Below are 18,512 nucleotides of genomic sequence, written 5' to 3' on the forward strand. Positions count from 1 at the left end.
ACCAGGAGCAAGAGTGAGCCAGGGCCGGCAGAAAGGACGCTTCGAGAGCTTGTCTGAACCGGAGGGTCTATTTCTGTCTGTCTCAGTGCGTCATTATTGGCCAGGAGACATCGTGGACGCACGGGATGAGATGACGGATGGTGAGCAGAGGAAAGGAGAAAAGGAGTGGGGGGGGGGGGGGCGAAGATTGTGAAGTTTAGTCTTGAGAGGTCGAAAGTCCGTCGATTTGGTGCTGCGGACGGAAGGATTGCTATGAAGACAGTTTGTAGCCTGAACCCTGTCAGCGCCCAACCAGTCCGATTGTTTATTGTCAGATTGGATGAGACTGATAATCTCCGACCTGACAGTCAGTCGTTTAAGGGCTGAGTGTGCCTGTGTATGAACAATCAAGAGTCCAAACAATGACATGTACCACAGCAAGAAAGGGAACAGGAAGGACTCCGTGGAAGTCTGTTGAGATTCAAGTCCTGACATGTTGTTCCTCACTCTCTCGTCTATAAACACACACACTGACATGGCTGATATCATCTTCATTTACACATTCCTTGGGACCATTCCACTAAAAGCAAAGGGTAGTGGAGCCACCCAGGCCGTGACATCCAGGGTTTTGCCTGCAAGTTACCGCACGCACGCACGCACACACACACACACACAAACACACACACACACAGAAACACACACAGATGCTGTACACCCAGGTTCAGTTTTCGACTCTGATTCCAGTTCTCCTAACCGATCCTGGTTCGTTTCAGATCTTTTTTTAAATTCATGTCACGTTATTTAAGAAAGAGAAAACTAAATGTGAAGAAAAGAAAACTTTTTTTAGCAGGATTTATATATATGGTCTTAGACTGCTGTAAACACAGGCACAGTAGGTTCTTCCTGGTGACAAAATGGTGGGGAAAAAAAGGTAGGGAAAAAAAAAGTTCATATATAGTATTATTTGGAGGAGGCTACTGCCATTCTTCCACTCCTCAGTGGAGCTTAACTGGTTACTGAACTCGCATGCGTCATGCAAGTAATAACCTGTGAAATATGAAATGTGGAAACTACCACAGGTGATTGATTGCTGGCGGATCACAGCGTCCAGCCGTGATTTTTATTTTTTAAACCAAGCCAAGAAACACACAGACTGTCTGCCACTAACCTTAAATCTTCTCTCTTTGTTTGAATGCGATTCAGTTATTTTTTTTGCCAAAAGCGGTTTCACTCCAGCGCACTTTCTATCTTTCTGTGCGCTTGAATTCTGATCAGCAGCCACAAACACAACACATTTTTCAGGTGGAAAACATGTCTCTCTACTTCTTCTGTGTCATGATATATTATTATTTTTTATCTTTAACTCTTAAGTGTTTGTGCTCGTTTGAGTTCAGGTCCATTTTTAGAGGTGGGAAAGAGCCGTGTTGTTGAGTGGATCTGGTTTCAACAAACATCCGTGGACTATTAATAAATCATTGCTGCTCTGCGCAGTGGGATGCTGTTGGCGTCACCGTGTTTGTGTGTCTTGGTGCTCGTATGTGTGTGTGCGTGCATGTGTAAATCATTCTATAACCCTTATATTTAAACAAGGCTTCTAAACTTTTTCACACTCTCTTGAGAAAAATAAAAAAGAGACTTTGTATCTCGTGTGTGTTGCAGCCACAAACCACCTCCAGTATTTCTTTCCGTTTCTTTTGTTGCTTCTTATAAAGAAAGCCTAGAAAAACACTCACACTTAATTGGCATGAAACTTTGACTAAAAATGGCAACCAACACATGCGAAAATCCAAACCTAACCCCTAATTATTGATTCTCTTCTTTTCTAACCGTTTACGAACTCAAAGTAAACCATTCTTCAGCTGCGGTGAATCTTCCAGGACAATTACCCAAGGGTCCTGCTTTGAGATTTTAACAAAACCAACTCCTAGAAGGGAGAACACATTGTAGTCAGAGGGGAGAGGAGAGCAGGCGATGGGCTGAAAGAAGATGGGTGACAGAAAAGATTTAAACAGAAAGGGAAAAGAGGTTAAACGCAGAAGGTGGAGGTTATAGAAGTGGTGATTTGTGACCCACAGGAAACAGGCAAAGGGCTCATTTTCCCCGAGCTCTCAGAGACCATAACAAGCCCAGACGCTGTGTGTTTCCTCTTGATAACGCACAGCAAGCTCACATGAACTCTCATTGACTCACTCAACACTCAATTTGGCTGCTTGAAGGAAAGATCCTTGTGTTGAAGCTGCTCGTGTGCATTCTTTTATCTGTTGAGTTTGACCATAGTCGTGCCCAAAAACGGTGAAGAATTATAAGTATTCGGTGTTTCCTCCAGTAATTGTACTCTTGGCAAGGTGGGAAAGGCGTACGCACGTCTCATTCTCACTTATTTACGGCACATGTAAACATAGCTGGAGTTGGTAGAGATGTTGAGGAGAGGAAGGTAAAAAGTCAGAAAGCCTCTAGAAATGTGAGAGAATGTGTTTGTCTTTTTTTTCCCTTTTTTTTTTTTTTTCATGCTCCCTCTTTGCTTTTAGTCAGCCACTTCATCCTGCACTTACAGACCAAGTTTTGCATTCAGTTATAGTGATCAGGACAAAGAGAGAGAAGTGAGAGATAAAAGACAAAACTGTCCTTGTTCAGTCCGGATCCCACAGTGGTCTAGACACTAACTTCATCACACCTCTCCCTGCCAAACACTCACTTTTGTTTTATCAGCCTACTCCACACCAGTATGATAGGAGATATCAATAAGACGATAAAGCGCCCGCCGATTAGACAGGTTTGATACTAGCTGAGTGTTTTAGCGAGGATGTTCGGGATATTCTTCTATTTGTTGCAGATAACAAAAAAAAAAGGCACACCAGAGAAATGTTGTAAGAAAAAAAAAAAAAAAAGTAACACACTTAACGTAGTCTGCGAGAGGGCCCTTCAAGCTGCTGTTCCCAGACTGCAAACTCCTGCGCTGAGCCGGAGGATGATGTGGTGAAATCTTGGCGGCGAGAGATTGAGCGCTTGCGTATAAGCTTTGAAGTTAATTTGACAAGTGCTTGAATGGTTCAACTATAAGCAATATCACCTGTGGGGTGGGGTGGGGTGGGGTGGGGTGGTAAGAGAAAAAAAAAATCTGCTGTAATGTGCTGTCGTTCGGAGGCAGGCGGTGTGTCCATGTGCATGAGGAAAGTGTGTTAAAAGGGAGTGGACTTGCTGGTGAATGAGTAAATGCGTGTGCATGTGGGTTGAAACATACTTACCTAGGGATGTGAGTGCGCCAGCCAGACATCATTAGGCTTTGAGGCAAAAAAGTCTCCATGGCACCATTTTTTTTCTTGCTTTTTTTTTTTTTTGCTTTTTTTTTTTTTTGCAGTCTGCCTGACCCAGCAGACACAGTCAGGCACGCCGTTTAAGATCATTTATTTGGGTTTGTATGTACTCCCCGTGTGTGTGGATTACTGTGTGTGTTGCATCCTGTGTGTGTTTGCGTGCATGTTATTTATTTATTTTGCCTGGTAATATGCCTGAGCCTTCATTATAGCAGGAGCCATAACTTTGATAAATCACTTGGGCTCGGGGCCCTCACTGCTTTCACAGTATTAGAAAACTAATTGAAATTCTCTTCCACCCCCCTCCTCTCCCTCCCTCCCTCCCGCCCTCCCTCTCTCTCTCTCTCTCTCTCTCTCTCTTTCTCTCTTTCTTTCTTTTTCTCTCTCTGTTTTTCACTCTCTCCTCCCGTCTCTGTAGCGAGGGCCAAACAGTACTGTGTTTTTTCAGTGGAATAGAAGCCAAGAGGGGGAAAATGTCATCACTGATTTAATAGGCGTAGTCTTACTCAGAAACACACATACAGCAGCCTCTCTCTCACTCACACACACACACACACACACACACACACACAGACAGACAAACACACACTGCACTCTGGGGAGTGTTAGGAATCCTGATAATGTCATCATAGGAATCTCCATAATGTACCCCGCTCTCCTGCAGGCTCCAGTTTGACTGCGCTTCTCCCTTCCTCTGCTTTTGATTAGATGGGGGGGTTAGGTTTAGGTTGATGGGATTTAGAGTTTAGATACTTGTTTCTATGGCCGTGATCCCCCCGCTGTCCTCGGATTGAGGGTCTGTTTGGTTCGTTGCCTGGGATCTCCCAGCTGCCACTGGATTTAGGGTTTAGTCGTTGCATTGTCCATGATCCCCCTGCCGCTACTAGATTTGTTGCATTTATAGGGATCTCTCTGTGCTGCAGATACATTCAGGGTGTGGTTGGTGTAGTTGCGCAGGATCTCCCAGATGAAATTTGTGTTTTTTGAGTTGTTTTATTGTTCAGGATCTCCTCCCCGCTGCTGGATTTAGAGGTTTGGTTGTTTCATTATACACCATCACTCAGCTGTTGCTAGATTTAGGGTTTAGTTGTGTTTTTTTGTCCAGGATCTCCCTGCTGCAACTGGATTTCGCCGAGCTTAGCCACTTCTTTTTAATATCTAGACACTGCTACTGTTTGTGCGACACTTGGGGGCTTTATGTCCACCCCGCAACCCCTCCCTCTCTCCCCGGGTGAGCTTTGTAGTGTGAAGCTAAAGATTTAGTGATGGAGGCTGTGGTGTGTGTGTGTGTGTGTGTGTGTGTGTGTGTGTGTGTGTGTGTGTAGGCTATATATGACCCGACTTGTGTGGACCAGGGCGATTTCAAGGAGTCCTGTCAGCACACAAAATTTCTCTCTGTAAACATTCCTCTGACGTGATCCAGCCCAGGAGAGGAGGGCAGCGTTTGCGCCTGTGTGTGTGTTTTTGACTGGCAGCGTGTGTCTGTTGACCAGACAAATCCATACCATCGCTCGCAGACACACTGCAGGCACATAACCACATACACACACACACACACACCACACACACCACACACACCACACACGTACATATGCAACCCGTGTGTGTGTGTGTGTGGTTAATGAGGATGTGTTGATTGATTAGACTGCAGTAATTAGCTGGAGTGTGAAGGCCTGGAAAGGTCTCTGCTCTGGTGGGAGTGTCCCCTCTGGAGAGACATTGAACTGTGCTATGCACCATTACATTACACACACACACACACACACACACACTCTACAGACTGCTCATTTGCCAAATCTCAGATGTGAGATGAGTCATCTCTCGGAGGCAGACCTAATACTCTGTGCAAGTGTGAGGCGAGAGGAAGGATGTTTGTGTGTGTGTGTGTGTGTGTGTGTGTGTGTGTGTGTGTGTGTGTGTGTCAGAGTCTGAGACATAAGGATATTTGCTGTGTGGAGATGTGTGTTGCAGAGTGAGATGTGCTTGTGCCAGCAGTTTCTTTTCCTGCACAGTGTGGCCTGAACACTGACCTGATCCTCTGCCTGACAAATCAACTGCCCGCCTCACCTCCTCCCCCTCCTCCCCCTCCTCCTCCTCTTCCTCCTGCTCATTTGTAGTTTCACTTCTCATCTGCTGCCCAGTTTTCTCTCGTGCATCACACAGCTGCTTCTAGTAAATGCAAATAATATGATATTAGGTATGACAGCCTCTGTCTGTAGCTTTCCTCCTCCTGAGTTACGAGGATGGAGAATGAACTGCTGCAGTAAAGTGTTGTAAACAGTGCCGCCACATGGATGACGGGGGAATTACATATGATGCAGTGTTTGATTTTTTTTTTTTTTTTTTCTTTTTAAAGAATTATCTCTTTTCGCCTCTCTTATCTACATTGTCTCACTTAATATGAATAATCAAGAACTTTCCCCCAAAAGAAAACAAAAAGTCATTAAAGTCAGTTTGCAGGTGAAACTTATACATGAGCTTGTTTTTACAGGTCGTGTTGCAGCTGGTTTTTTTGCTGACTCGTTAATGCAGTGTTTTTACCTTATTGATTGACTGAGCTTCTTCCTTTCTGTCTCCCTCTAACAGGAAGTTCTACTACATCACTCTGCTGAGGGACCCTGTGTCTCGATACCTCAGCGAGTGGAGACATGTGCAACGGGGAGCCACGTGGAAAACCTCCCTGCACATGTGCGATGGACGGACCCCGACGCCCGAGGAGCTGCCCTCCTGCTACGAGGGCTCCGACTGGTCGGGGTGCACCCTGCAGCAGTTCATGGACTGTCCCTACAACCTGGCCAACAACAGACAGGTGGGGGAGCAAAAAAAAAAAAAAAAAAGAAGCTTTTAACGTGAATCAAGTATAAACAACAGAAACTCTACACTACAAGGTTCAGAGAGGTGGGATGAAAGCCAGTGCAGTTGTTAAAGTGAATTCTGTGGAGAGAAAAGGTGCCCACAAATCCTCAGCTATTCAGCTTTTCTTCTTCTGGCCATTTGTGCAAACACTCACTTGTACTGCAAACACTCAAAAGATCAGCTGATTTCAGTCTTGGTGCCGCCATTTATCACTGCTGCCTAGCTAACCTGCATCTCTGCACCTGACCTGACCTCTCTCCTGCCTGCTGGACCGCTTTGTTTTGTTCCTCAATAGGATTACAGTCCTGATATTGTCAGTTAGTACCATTAATCCAAGTCTACTGGAAAATACCAATAATACTCTGTAGAAAAATAGATCAAATCATTTGGTAAAGTTTCACATGAGAAACCAAATACACAGTAGATAGATATGGATTTGGAAGCCAACAATTCATAACTCATTAACATTTATTCTTTCAACTTATAAAGGTTGAACATATATTCATTTGTTAACACAAAGAGTTAATGGAGAAATTTTAATTCATTTTGAATTCGATTTCTTAAATTCAGACGAGATGTGAAAAGTGTAAGATGAGTTTCACACATGTGAACATATCCTCTTCCCTCACACACACACACACACACACACACACACACACACACACACACACACACACACACACACACACACACACACACACATATACCCATACACAGTCAGGAGTTTGCCTGCTGGCCATAAACACCTCAAATTCACACCTTCTTTTCTCATGCTATCTCAGTCTCCCACCTAAACCTGTTGGCCAGCTTATCTCATCTGAGCCTGAGGTTGTTATTACTCAGGGTCCCATGACTTATAAATGTGGCGCACGCACGCGCACACACACACACACACACACACACACACACTTGAGGTATCCTGATGGACCAGCAGGCTGAGGTGCACACAGTGTACTCTTGTAATGTCAGGATTCAGTCTCTGTCCCTGTAACACCACAGCTCCAGAGAGCACTCAGCTGTACAGTGATCTCTCATTTTTGCAACCAAATCCAGTTGAACATCAACTACTTGAGTTTACAAAGTGCGACAGGAATCAAGGAATTTGACTTAGTACTGAAATTCCAAGTGCTAGTTACGTACTATAGGGCATTATACACAAAATGCAGGAATTTTCATAATCTATTTAATCTCTTAACTCTTTTCATTTTCCCTCTTTGAACTCGTGATTAAACATTTAGTCTACAAAAAAAAGGGAAAACAAAAAACAGTACCTTAAACTCAAATTGATGTCTAATTAAGTCTCCTAATTGTTTGCTTTTTCTTTCATTTTCGTTCCTGCATTTTGAGTGAGCTGGAGACTGTGTATAAAAGGTGACATATGAATCAAGTGAAATGTAAAACCACATTAAAGAAGGCAAAACCAGTATTTTCACATAATGTTTTTTAAATGTAATAACTTAGTGAGATGTTGAACTGTAACAAACTTAAACACAGGTCCTTGATTCAAAGGATGGATTCTGTTAACGCTGTCACAAACACACAAACATCCACTGATTTCTACAACCTCCTCACTTCCTTTTTCCCCGGTCTCTAGGTTCGTATGCTGGCAGACCTGAGCCTCGTCGGCTGCTACAACATGTCCACGGTCCCAGAGAAGAAGAGGGCCCAGCTTCTCCTGGAGTCGGCCAAGAAGAACCTGCGAGACATGGCCTTCTTTGGTCTGACGGAGTACCAGAGGAAAACCCAGTTCCTGTTTGAGCGAACCTTCAGGCTGCGCTTCATCAGGCCCTTCATGCAGTACAACAGCACCCGGGCCGCAGGGGTGGACCTGGACAATGCTACGGTTCGTACAAAGGCTCGTTCACTTTCGGTGGATTTTGTTCTATAAGGAAGAGAGAAAATGAATGAATGCACTTACAACAAATGTAATAGGACAAATGTAGTATTTATTTATAGGATTATTACAGTCTGTTGTATAATTCTTGTATGTATGTGTAACATGTTTCATTGAAGAAAGACAATCATAGAGAATAAAAAGAAAGTGAAAAGTCAAACAAATATTTCAAAAAGAAGCGAAAGATCTGAGAAGAGAGAAGTAGAAAAAGTAGAAAAATAAGAAAATGAGAAAAAGAGAGACTCAAAGAGTAAACACAGTGGTTTTTTTTATTTCTGTGAAATGAGTTGGGATGACTGTCGCCGTTAAAAAAACAGCAGCTTCAAAGATGTTCTTCACACTTTGGTCCAATTGGTCCAGTGTGGGAGTTCTTAGGCTCAATTCCCAGCAAAAAAAAATAAAAAATCCTCCAGCACACAGCAGACTGGTGACTTATACATCAAAACCAAAAGGAAGGAGAGAAAATAAAGTATGCCCAGCTGACAGAGGCTGCAGGAAAGTAGACCAATGGTTATTATCACAAAATAGAAAATGTGTTGTGATTTGTAGTCTGACAGGACGGTCTGTGTGGGGCATCTTGAGTAAAAATTAGTTTCTGAAATTAGCTTTCAAATATAATACCTCGAAACGCAGTGTGTGTGAAATTGTGACATTATTTAATAATTTTTTTTAAAAGTCAAATAATTACATCAGCAGGTGATGGGAAGGATATTTTCTTTTTCGAGTCTGGCAGCTCGGCGCGGTCGTCTTGGCTTTGTGCCGGTGTCCCCCGGTGCTGCCGATCAAACATCTCCAATTTTCTAACATCAGTGCGACGCTTCGCTTCCCTCTGTGGTCGCACACATCGCTCACAAACGATATTCAGCACTCCATCACAGATTTCAAAGGCATTCTCTTAATTAAACACATTTCCCCCACCATGTTGTATTCCCACACAGCAGATGACACGCACCAATAAAGCCAGCTGCACTGCCCGAGTTAACAACAGATGCGTTTCCTGTTGTCTTAATATTGCCACTATCTTTCTCTCTCAGTTGTGTAGTGGGGCATTTCCACCACAGGAACTGTGGGGGGAACCAAGAATCTTGTGAGGAATTCAGGAACTTTAGCACCAGTACAATAGTTCCTGCTCTGGGGATAGTGCTTTCTAATGTTTCAGAACCTACTGGGGTGGATCTAACAGTGCTGAATATCAGTTATTGATCAAACACACTTCATGGCACCTACAATTTATCAAAAAAATAATGGAAGTGTTGTTATTGTTTCATCATGGTTATGTATTAAAGCTGAAATGAATAACCACAGAGGATGACTCTGTGTTGTTTGTCTTCACGGTTCCTCGGATGTGATGGAAATGCAAACAAGAATGCAAATTAGGCGTTTTAGTTCCTTGTTCTGATTCCTGAATGTAGTTCCTTCGCTTCTATAGATCCTGGAACTTTTTGGTCGGAATAGCTGTTAGTTCCTGCTGAGTTACAGATGCCAAAAGAGCCTGTTCTGGGGTCAGTGCTTTCAGTGGTTCAGGAACCATCTGGGCGGGATTTGCAATGCTGAGCATTGATGATTGGTCAGTATTCACCAAAACCTCTGGATGCCACTAGTATCATTAATGTTAAAAAGAACAGGCTTTGTTGTCAATGCCACAAATACTACTAGCTAGATAAAATAGGAGAGAGAGGGAGCATTGAGAACAAAGCAGGTGAGCCATCATCAGTCGGATTTGCTTATAATTATTCAGATGCAGAGAAAAAGCAAACTGGAATACACAAACAGGACATATAGTCCCTTTGGTTCCATAGATCCTGGAATTGTTTGGTTGAAGAAGACTATAACTTCACCTTCTCTCTTTTCCAACCTTTCTTTCTGTTATTTTTTCCTTCTCTGGTCCCCTTCCTGTCTCTTCCTGTCTTCAACATCTTCTTGTCTATTCTTATTCTCAGTTAATCTTATTATGTTAACTTAAATATTTAATCTGCTCCCTCCTGGTTAGGTCCAGCGTATAGAAGAGTTGAACGAGCTAGACATGGAGCTGTACGACTACGCCAAGGACCTGTTCCAGCAGCGCTACCAGTACACCAGACAGCAGGAGAGGCGGCAGCAGCGCATCAAGAACCACATGCAGCAGAGCCACCAGGGCCTGGGTCTGGGCGTCAGCCTGTGGCCCTCCCGCAGCCGGCAGAGCTCGGTGTCGACACTGGAGGAGGGAGAAGTGGAGAGGGAGGAGCGGGAGGAAGGTGAAGAGGGAGGCAGAACGGAGGAGGCGGGCAGCAGGCTCCCCACTGAGGACTACATGAACCAGATCATCAACCGCTGGTAGCAGCAGAATGAGAACAAATACACAGACATGCATACGTAATGTGAAAATGCACATACACATACATACACATGCACACAAACGAACACACACACACACACACACTCTTACATACAAGTAGCGCCTGCATCAAAGACCCAAATGACTGACAAACAGACTTTACCGCAGAGTTGGGCTACGGGAATGAGAGTCCAAGTGGTTGCTATGGAGACCAGGGCTTGGTCGATTGCATCAGCTCATGTTATTGAGGTTTGCCCAGTTGTTATTAGCACCCGCTTGCCCTTTCCCCCCCTCTGAGTTACTCTGTCTCTCTCATCATCATTACTGACTGAGCAGAAGAGAGATATTTTTAAGAGTTGCTGACAACTGAGTATCTCATCCATCTCTCCCGCCTCCACTCCTCCTCCTCCTCCTCCTGTATTCCTCTCGTTCTCTGTGGCCTGATATGGAGCATGAGAAAATAAAATTAAGTCTGTGAATTCCCGCTAATCCTTGCTAAGGACCAGTCTACTTCCTGGCTGCTCCACTTTCAGAGGAACTGGGAAAGCTATGAAAGTATGCGAATGGCTGAGCTGAACAAAGAAAATGGTGGGAATCGAGAGAGAATGTACTGGAAAGAAGGAAGACGGACTGAGTTGTGTAATAAAGCTTTCTGCTTAAAAAAAAAAAAAAAAAAAAAAAAAAATCAACCATTTCACCCATGAACACGCTTTGGTCATGAAATAGTGACAGTCTCATTCTCATTTTAGGATGAATTCATTTGTATTTTCCTTTTGTGTTTATGCTTTTTTAAAAGCAGAATTGTAATAACACTGAGACCAATATTGCTGCCTAAAGAAAAGTGATTCCTTTATTTCTTTATTTTTGTTTGTTTTATAAGTCAAAGCTAATGGATTGGATTGACGTACAATGGACCATAGCCATTACTGAAGCCTTGCATCTTGGGGGCAAAAAGTGGCCTGTTTCTCTGTTAAAGGTTCCCAAAGCTCCTGTCGCTTAATGAGTTCATTATTTCTCCTTTTCTCTCCTTTTTTTTTGTGTGTCTCAGTCCTGCAGAGAATGACAGCCAATTACAGACCCCAGTCTCACATAGGTGTGAGGAAATCAAAGGCAGGGAAAGGAGGGAGAGGAGAGAGTCTGCTGCAGGTTGTTGCCAGGAACCGTGCTGTGTGAGCGGCAAGCGCTTTGGAAGCCTTAACTCAGACAAATGCTTGAGATGGGAGTTGTGGAACTACTGGTCACCATGGCAATGTGGGCCCTTAATGTAGTGGGTGGCATTTTCAGTTTCTGTCTTTTTTTTTTTTTTTTTTTTTTTTTTTTTTTTGGTGACCAAGAGCTGCGTTGTAAAAGCGGCAGTCTCAAACAAGCCTCCGTCCCACCTGCTGAAAGGGTGCACACAGCGCTGGGGACCAGTAGTTCATTAGTGTGACCGATATTTTCGTTGGTTTTACCCTGAAGAACGGACGGGGATGAGGTAGCAGTGCCTCCATGTACTGGGATCATAGTCAACATAATTATTGCCAGATATTACGTCTGCATTATACTACAGTAATTTCTCTGACTACTCGTGTGTCCGTGTGGATGAGAGTGTTTCCGTGTGTGTGTGTGTGTGTGTGTGTGTGTGTGTGTGTGTAAATAGTATGTAAAGTATGCCTTTGATTGGCGTATGTGTCTGCCTTTGTAAATAGTGTGCCTGACTGAGAGAGGATGTCTAATGAGTTTTGTGAATGACTGGTTTCATGACCAATTATCTTGCCATTTTTTTTGGTGGTGGAGGGCGGGGCAGCAAAGTCCCTCCAATAGGATGTCACAGGAGTGTGACCATCGCAGTGATGCAAGCCAATAATACTCCCCTCTGCCCTGTCCTTAACTATTTTCCTCCCCGCTTTTCTTGTCTCCTCCCCATGACTTGGTTACATATGAAGATATTTTTTTTACTATATTTACCTAAAATGTAAATTGATATTTTAAAAAATCTGCCTGTGTGACATGTCTTTACTCTTTGCAGCAAAATCTACAAGCAGGGTTGGGTCACGATAGCCAGCTCCAGTTTGAATCTGATGGTGCACCGAATTGTGTGACCCAATCAGGAATTTTGATTTCAGTGTTTTTCATGCGTTTGTGATTCATGCTTTTTTTTAATGTTAGGTCACAGAATTTGGTGTAACAGCAGTTCTCACTTGGCAGAATATCCACATTTGTTGAGCTCGATGTTAATGAACCTCTTAGAGTACCAGCTTAATAGAGACCTCCAGAATTTGGAGCAAGTAAGGTGTAAAGTAAGTAAGCTACACCTGTTATTTCAATGTGTCAGATACATTTGATCAACATTTCATAAGTTATATGTTTCATCTACAACTTAATATGTTTGCAAATGTTACAATCTACACCCAGTTAGATTCAATACTGAATTCAGATTAGCTAAAGCGCTATCAAACCCCAACCCTGACTACACGCAAAGAATCAGAGCAATAAGAGGAGAAAAACCAATGAGAAGGTAGAGAATAGAATTACTAAAAGTGAGAAGGGAAAAAGACGTGTCACAGAGCAATGAAATCAAACTGAATGTAGTCCAGATTCAGTGTCATCCATGGGTCGACTGGAGGATGCGTTCAGGCAAACTGCTTCCTTGGTATTTCCATAAATAACATGTTGCATCCGGTTGTTAACAATAGTTTGTTTTTCTTTTGTTTGTTTTTTTTTTTTGTATTAAAAAGGGAGGAGGAACTAACAGTTAAACCACCCACCATCACCCTTGTTAAATTTCAAATAATCACCCTGGATCCTCCCGTGTCTCTCGTTTTGATCAACTCCTTTTAAATCAGGGATGATTCATGAAGTGAGGAGAGAAGAACAAGGGGGAGGGGGTTGATGAAAGGTATTGGGACACATCCAGAGTCAATATGCTGCTTTTTGTGTAGCCTTCAAAGTAACGCAATGGGTACTGGGGAAAAAGGATATGGAAAGAAAGACGTCCCTTTTTTTTTGTTTCTTATTAACTTCCCCTTCGTTGTCTTGAAACTGGAGACTTGAAGACACTGCAGCTCCAGGCATTTTGCCCACAAGACATCTTTTTCAGAGTCAGACTTATATTAGACCGTGTTTGGGCTCCAAACCAATAAATGGTTCAGCATTAGTGGCTAAACACAGAAAACAAAACTGATTCTTTGTCTTGAGAGTGTTTTATTTTCAGCGTTCCAGTTTCAAACGACCATCAGATTTGAAGCAAACCTCAAAAGTACCTGAACAGTGTGTGAAAGAAAAACCTCCTTTCGCTGAAATGATTCCAGAGATTGATGCTGTAAAGCTATACTCAAATATTTTATGTCTCATCACTATGTATATCTGATGTCTTAACAGCATTTCTTTTGTGACAACGAAGCAGCCCAGGTGTCACTAGCATCATCATTATTTTTTTTTATGTGTTAAAGAGAGTGTGATAGAGACTTGTTTTTTTTTTTTGTTTTTTTTTTTTGTCTTTTTTGGATTGGTGTGCAGTCTGTCTCTGGCTCTTTCTGTATGCATAATTCTGGGTTTGTTTCTTATGATTGCAAAAATGAATCATCAAGCCACCAATTAAAATATTTCATTTTTACAGACCTGACTGTGTTGTGGTTGTCACTGCACATCATTTGTGATGTTTCCTGCTCTGTCACTCTATTAACAAGCACACACTCATGAAAAACATTTCCCTTCAACTTCCAAGGTGCCGCACTTGAACTGCAGCCACATATTCATTTAAGACTCTCTCATTTAGTGATTTTTTGACAACTTGTGTGGGAGCTTTGCCCTCCAGGTTTCTACACCTCCATCCACAGGCCAATCCATAACTAGAGGACATTTTCTACCGCTCGCCTACACTAACCACAGGACCGTGACCCCATAAAGCAGCCTGTCCCCGCTCCTAATGACAGCCTCAGCCCTGTCAACAGTGATCTACAGCCTAATTCAATCTGCAAACACTCTGCGACTGCCTAACACACGTATATGCACAAAAATATGCGTCTTCCTCTGCTGTGGCAGGTAGATGTTTGTCGAAGGAGGGAAAGAGGGTGGAGGTATAAATATTCCCTGTCCTTGGCTGAGCACGCAAAGAGATGGAGCAGAGTGAAGGCCTTCACCCCATCTCATCAACAGTCCAGTGAGCTTCAACTTTGACCCCTCATCCCCAAGGCAGAGCAGAAAAATAATTTGCCTGGACAGCAACAAGCAGGGGCATTTGTCTGGAGGGAGATCAGAGCTCAACAAGAGCAAGAGTGTAAAGGAGATGAGGAATCAGAGAGGGCCTTTAAGTAAGACGCGAGGAAAGAGAGGATGTTTTTGTGCCTGACATATGAACAGAGAGCGGGAGGGAAATGAGGGGTGGCAAGAGAGAAAGGGAGGGCTGTGCAGCCTCTCTGGCAGCTGGTACATGGTGCACTGGACTGAACGCAGTCTTTAATCCTGCCCATAGTTCTGGGTCGCTGTCATTTCAAGTGCAGCTGGACTTAACAAACAATAATGGCTGAGCTACTGCAGAGGGCTGAGCAGCTTTTGTTTGGCTGAACATGTGCATGTGAGTGTTTGGGAGAAAGTGCCCGCTCGCTCGTTCGCTCCTGCAGTGGGAATCCGGCTCTGAGTGATTGTATGGGCTCTGGCTGCAGTCCATTATTAGGAGGTCAAACTGGCTGCAGCTCCTCATTGCTGTTCCCATGCTTCTTTCATGCAAACAAAGAAGCACTGGCATTATTATCGCTTATTTTCAGCATGGAATTCTGCAGATAAGTTCATATTGAGTGCCTCCCTTACATGCATCAGAGCCAGGCTATTGTAGTTCTGGAGGATTGCCCTGTTGGCACTGGCACTGGTCACGATGGAGTTTCGTCTTTTGTCTCTGGCTGAGTCATTTCCAGCAGTGGCATGGCTTAGACCTTCATCGTCAAATATACAATGTGGATAAATCTCTATACACAAACAATTTGCAGAGTTTCAATACCCTGTTTTGTCAAAAAGTAAATTCAGAGGGCAACAAGAGAGCGCAATCCAGTGTGGGAGTGTACATTTCTCTTTCAGCAATAAAATAAATATGATTAGATCGGACATCTGGGGCTGTTATCTGACCTTCCACTTCGGGTTTGGCTAATCTCCCAGGTCAACACCAAATCATCCCTCATGATATTAAAGGATTGAAAAGAAGAATCCAACCTCCCAGGCAGACAGGACTCTGCCATTATGGAGCTCTTACAGACTAAAACCACTGGGAGTCCAATGCGAGGAATCCCACAACAATCCCATTATGGTCTAAAATGTGTGTTTATTGTGTTCGTGTGGGTGTGTTGAGCTGTGGCCCAGGAGCTCACAAAGAGCTGATCCGCTGTAAACTTATTAACCTCTACATAAAAGTCTCATAAAGGTTGATGTGGGAGAAATGGAGCAGGATACAAACCTTGGGTCCGGGCCAAACATGAAATCTAAGGCTGTTAAAGGGGTGATATTTTCCCTTTACGCAGAGTGAGAGTGACACATGCAAACACGAGGGGATATAAAAATGTGAATTGTGAGCATTGCAGTTTCTAATTACAAAGTTCTCCTTTTGCTGAATATGTAGGCCAATGTGTGTAACTTTTACAAACACCAAGGTAGCCAAGTCTGCCCTCCTCTCCATCTGTGTTTAAGATTTGAGTTCAGGCCGGCCCTGTGTTTGGTGGCTGTAATGTGGTGAATTAGCTTCATGTAGGAGACCCCAGCTGACCCCCATTATACAGTCAGGGACACATTTAATTAGCGGCAACTCACGTGAAACGACAAAATGTATTAATATTAATGGAGGTTTAATTGAGGTCGTTTTGGTCCCCCGTCGAGGCTTTCAACCTCTAAAATGGCTGACGTGTGATAGTGTGAGGAGAGGGAGCCCACAGCCCGGGTTCAACATTTCTTATGTGACCCCGGAGAAGATGACAACCATCTCCCATAATTCATCTGAAGATGTCACCTTCTTGACAGATGAGCAGGCCCCGTGGGCAGCGTGTGTGAGGCTATGTTTAGCTATACTTGTGGGGACGCTCTAGTGAGGACATTGTGGCCTTCCCACATAAGGATGCCACTGATTTTTGTGTTACATTGTGAATTGTGTGTGTGTGTGTGTGTGTGTGCGTGTGTGTGTGTGTGTGTGTGTGTGTGTGTGTGTGTGCGTGCGTGTGTGTGTGCATCTACATGTGAGAGGTGTCCACGCATGTACATCAAAGTGAAGGTCAAATCCAACAGGATAATTAATGTCGCTGCTTTTTATACAATGTTAAATCAAATCCTGGAACTGCTCCCTCTGGAGGATCAGCTGTCCAATTTAATTTAAGCTGCAGAGCGAGTAAATGAAAACGCAAGACCCATGCCTCCACACCCTGGGACAGAGTCTCCGTACCTTTCATCTTCTTTTTGTCAAGCCCACACAACAGGTAGAAAGGGAGCCTGGCACGTTTTTACCAATCTGCCCCAAAGGGACAGTCTGTCCAAAAGATAGAGACAATCACGCAAACTCAAGGTAAAAAAATACAAAATGGACTAAAGGAGTCTCAGGTGACCCTTACATAATGAGAGGGATTTTAGTTTCTCTACTTTTTCATTACCACATAACAAATACTGTTAACCAAAGGGACAGCTTTGGCTTATTCTAAATACAGGATTTATTTCCCTAGGCTATCACGCCATTCGTACAGCAAACCTCATTTCCATTAGCTGCTTTTCAAATTAATACGTGCAGTTTTCTCACATGAAGTCCCAGATATACAGCAGGGTCCAAAAGTCTGAGAACGCTTTACCATCCTTCACCCTTTTTAAATGGCAAATCCATTATATCTATAATATAATACAGCTCAATTTCAGTTTTTTTATGATTTGTATTTTCTTGATTTTCCTATGTACTTACACATAAATAGGTACAAATTCACATATGTATATACATATACACACATACTGTATATGCACATACCTGTGTACAGCACCTTAAATTGCCTTATTTTTGATAGCTGCTATACAAATACACTTACTTTACCTTTTCTTGCATTTACTGTCCTGCTTTCCACAGACTAATCTTTTTAATGTAATGTAAAAAATAATATGAGTTTTAACAATTCTCCTGTTTAGACCAGTAGCATATTCATGGATTTATGTAATGCTGTATGATAAAACAGCTTGGAGACTTTTTCTATTTGTCAGGTGTAACTGCTACTTTCAGATAAAATGAATGCCAAATCCACAATATGTTTATGAAGTGTCACTGGGTCATCTCTGTAAAAGTGGCTTTGACTGTCATTTATAGCTGTAGGCAGTTAGTTGTGTATAATAAACATTATTTATACTGCCCAAAATCACTGGAATAGCATTATGTAAATTGTGATTTTTTTATTTAACTGATACATATAACCACTGCTAAACATAAATTTATATTAGATATATATTGAATAGATGTAGTACTTAGTATCTACACCAAGGTCTCCTACTTGTCTTACCTGTCCCTCACTTGTAAGTGGCTTTAGATAAAAGTGTTTGCCAAATGAGTAAATGTGCAAGTAAATGTATAACTCCCCTATACAGTAACAAGCGCTGTGCTTTACCCCCTGTAAGTGGAGCAAGAAATGACATGGATGACCTGTTTCTACCTATTCACACACAACTATATCTTAATATAGAGTAAGACTAATGAATTTGTTTAGCTGAGATGTCACAATTTCATGATTTGCATTCGTTATAATAAGTTTATTACACAGTCCAACCACTTTTGTGTTAAATCTTATTTCAAGAACAAAATACAAGCTAAATATTGGCAGCAAGCACGTTCCTTTTCTCTAAATACTCTGTGCCAATATCAGTATCTATAAAAAATATATATATATATATATATATGAAAGTGAAAATTTTAATTGAGTAAGAAGAAAATGACATGTAATTATGTTTTTTTAGTTTGGGGGACAGGGGTGAGGCAGTAAAGTTAATTGCTATATTAGGCTCACTTTCTCTACACTTCAAATTTTAATTATTTCTCTGTGCAATGTGCTGTTTTCTGTTCAAGTCACGTTTCAGTTTTGTTAAATAGTTTTAATGCTCGGAGACTTTCAAACATTTCGAACAGGCGGCATTTGTGGTTACCTCATCCGGCTGACAGGTCCCACCCACTCCCAGC

General features: G+C 42.7%; 1 protein-coding gene across 1 annotated transcript in view; it reads left to right on the forward strand.

Annotated features, from left to right (window-relative positions):
- The window catches only part of hs6st1 (heparan sulfate 6-O-sulfotransferase 1), a 60,730-nt gene extending 49,060 nt beyond the window's left edge, over positions 1-11,670 (forward strand). Inside the window, exons 2-4 of the mRNA XM_022750634.1 lie at positions 5,880-6,102; positions 7,744-7,992; positions 10,034-11,670. Coding sequence (XP_022606355.1) covers positions 5,880-6,102; positions 7,744-7,992; positions 10,034-10,360 — 799 coding nt within the window. The 3' untranslated portion in view covers positions 10,361-11,670. The remainder of the gene's footprint in view (positions 1-5,879; positions 6,103-7,743; positions 7,993-10,033) is intronic.
- Positions 11,671-18,512: the final 6,842 nt, after the last annotated feature.

This window comes from Seriola dumerili, unplaced genomic scaffold (genome assembly GCF_002260705.1).
Source record: "Seriola dumerili isolate Sdu_G_001 unplaced genomic scaffold, Sdu_1.0 BDQW01000149.1, whole genome shotgun sequence".
Taxonomy (NCBI): Eukaryota; Metazoa; Chordata; class Actinopteri; order Carangiformes; family Carangidae; genus Seriola; species Seriola dumerili.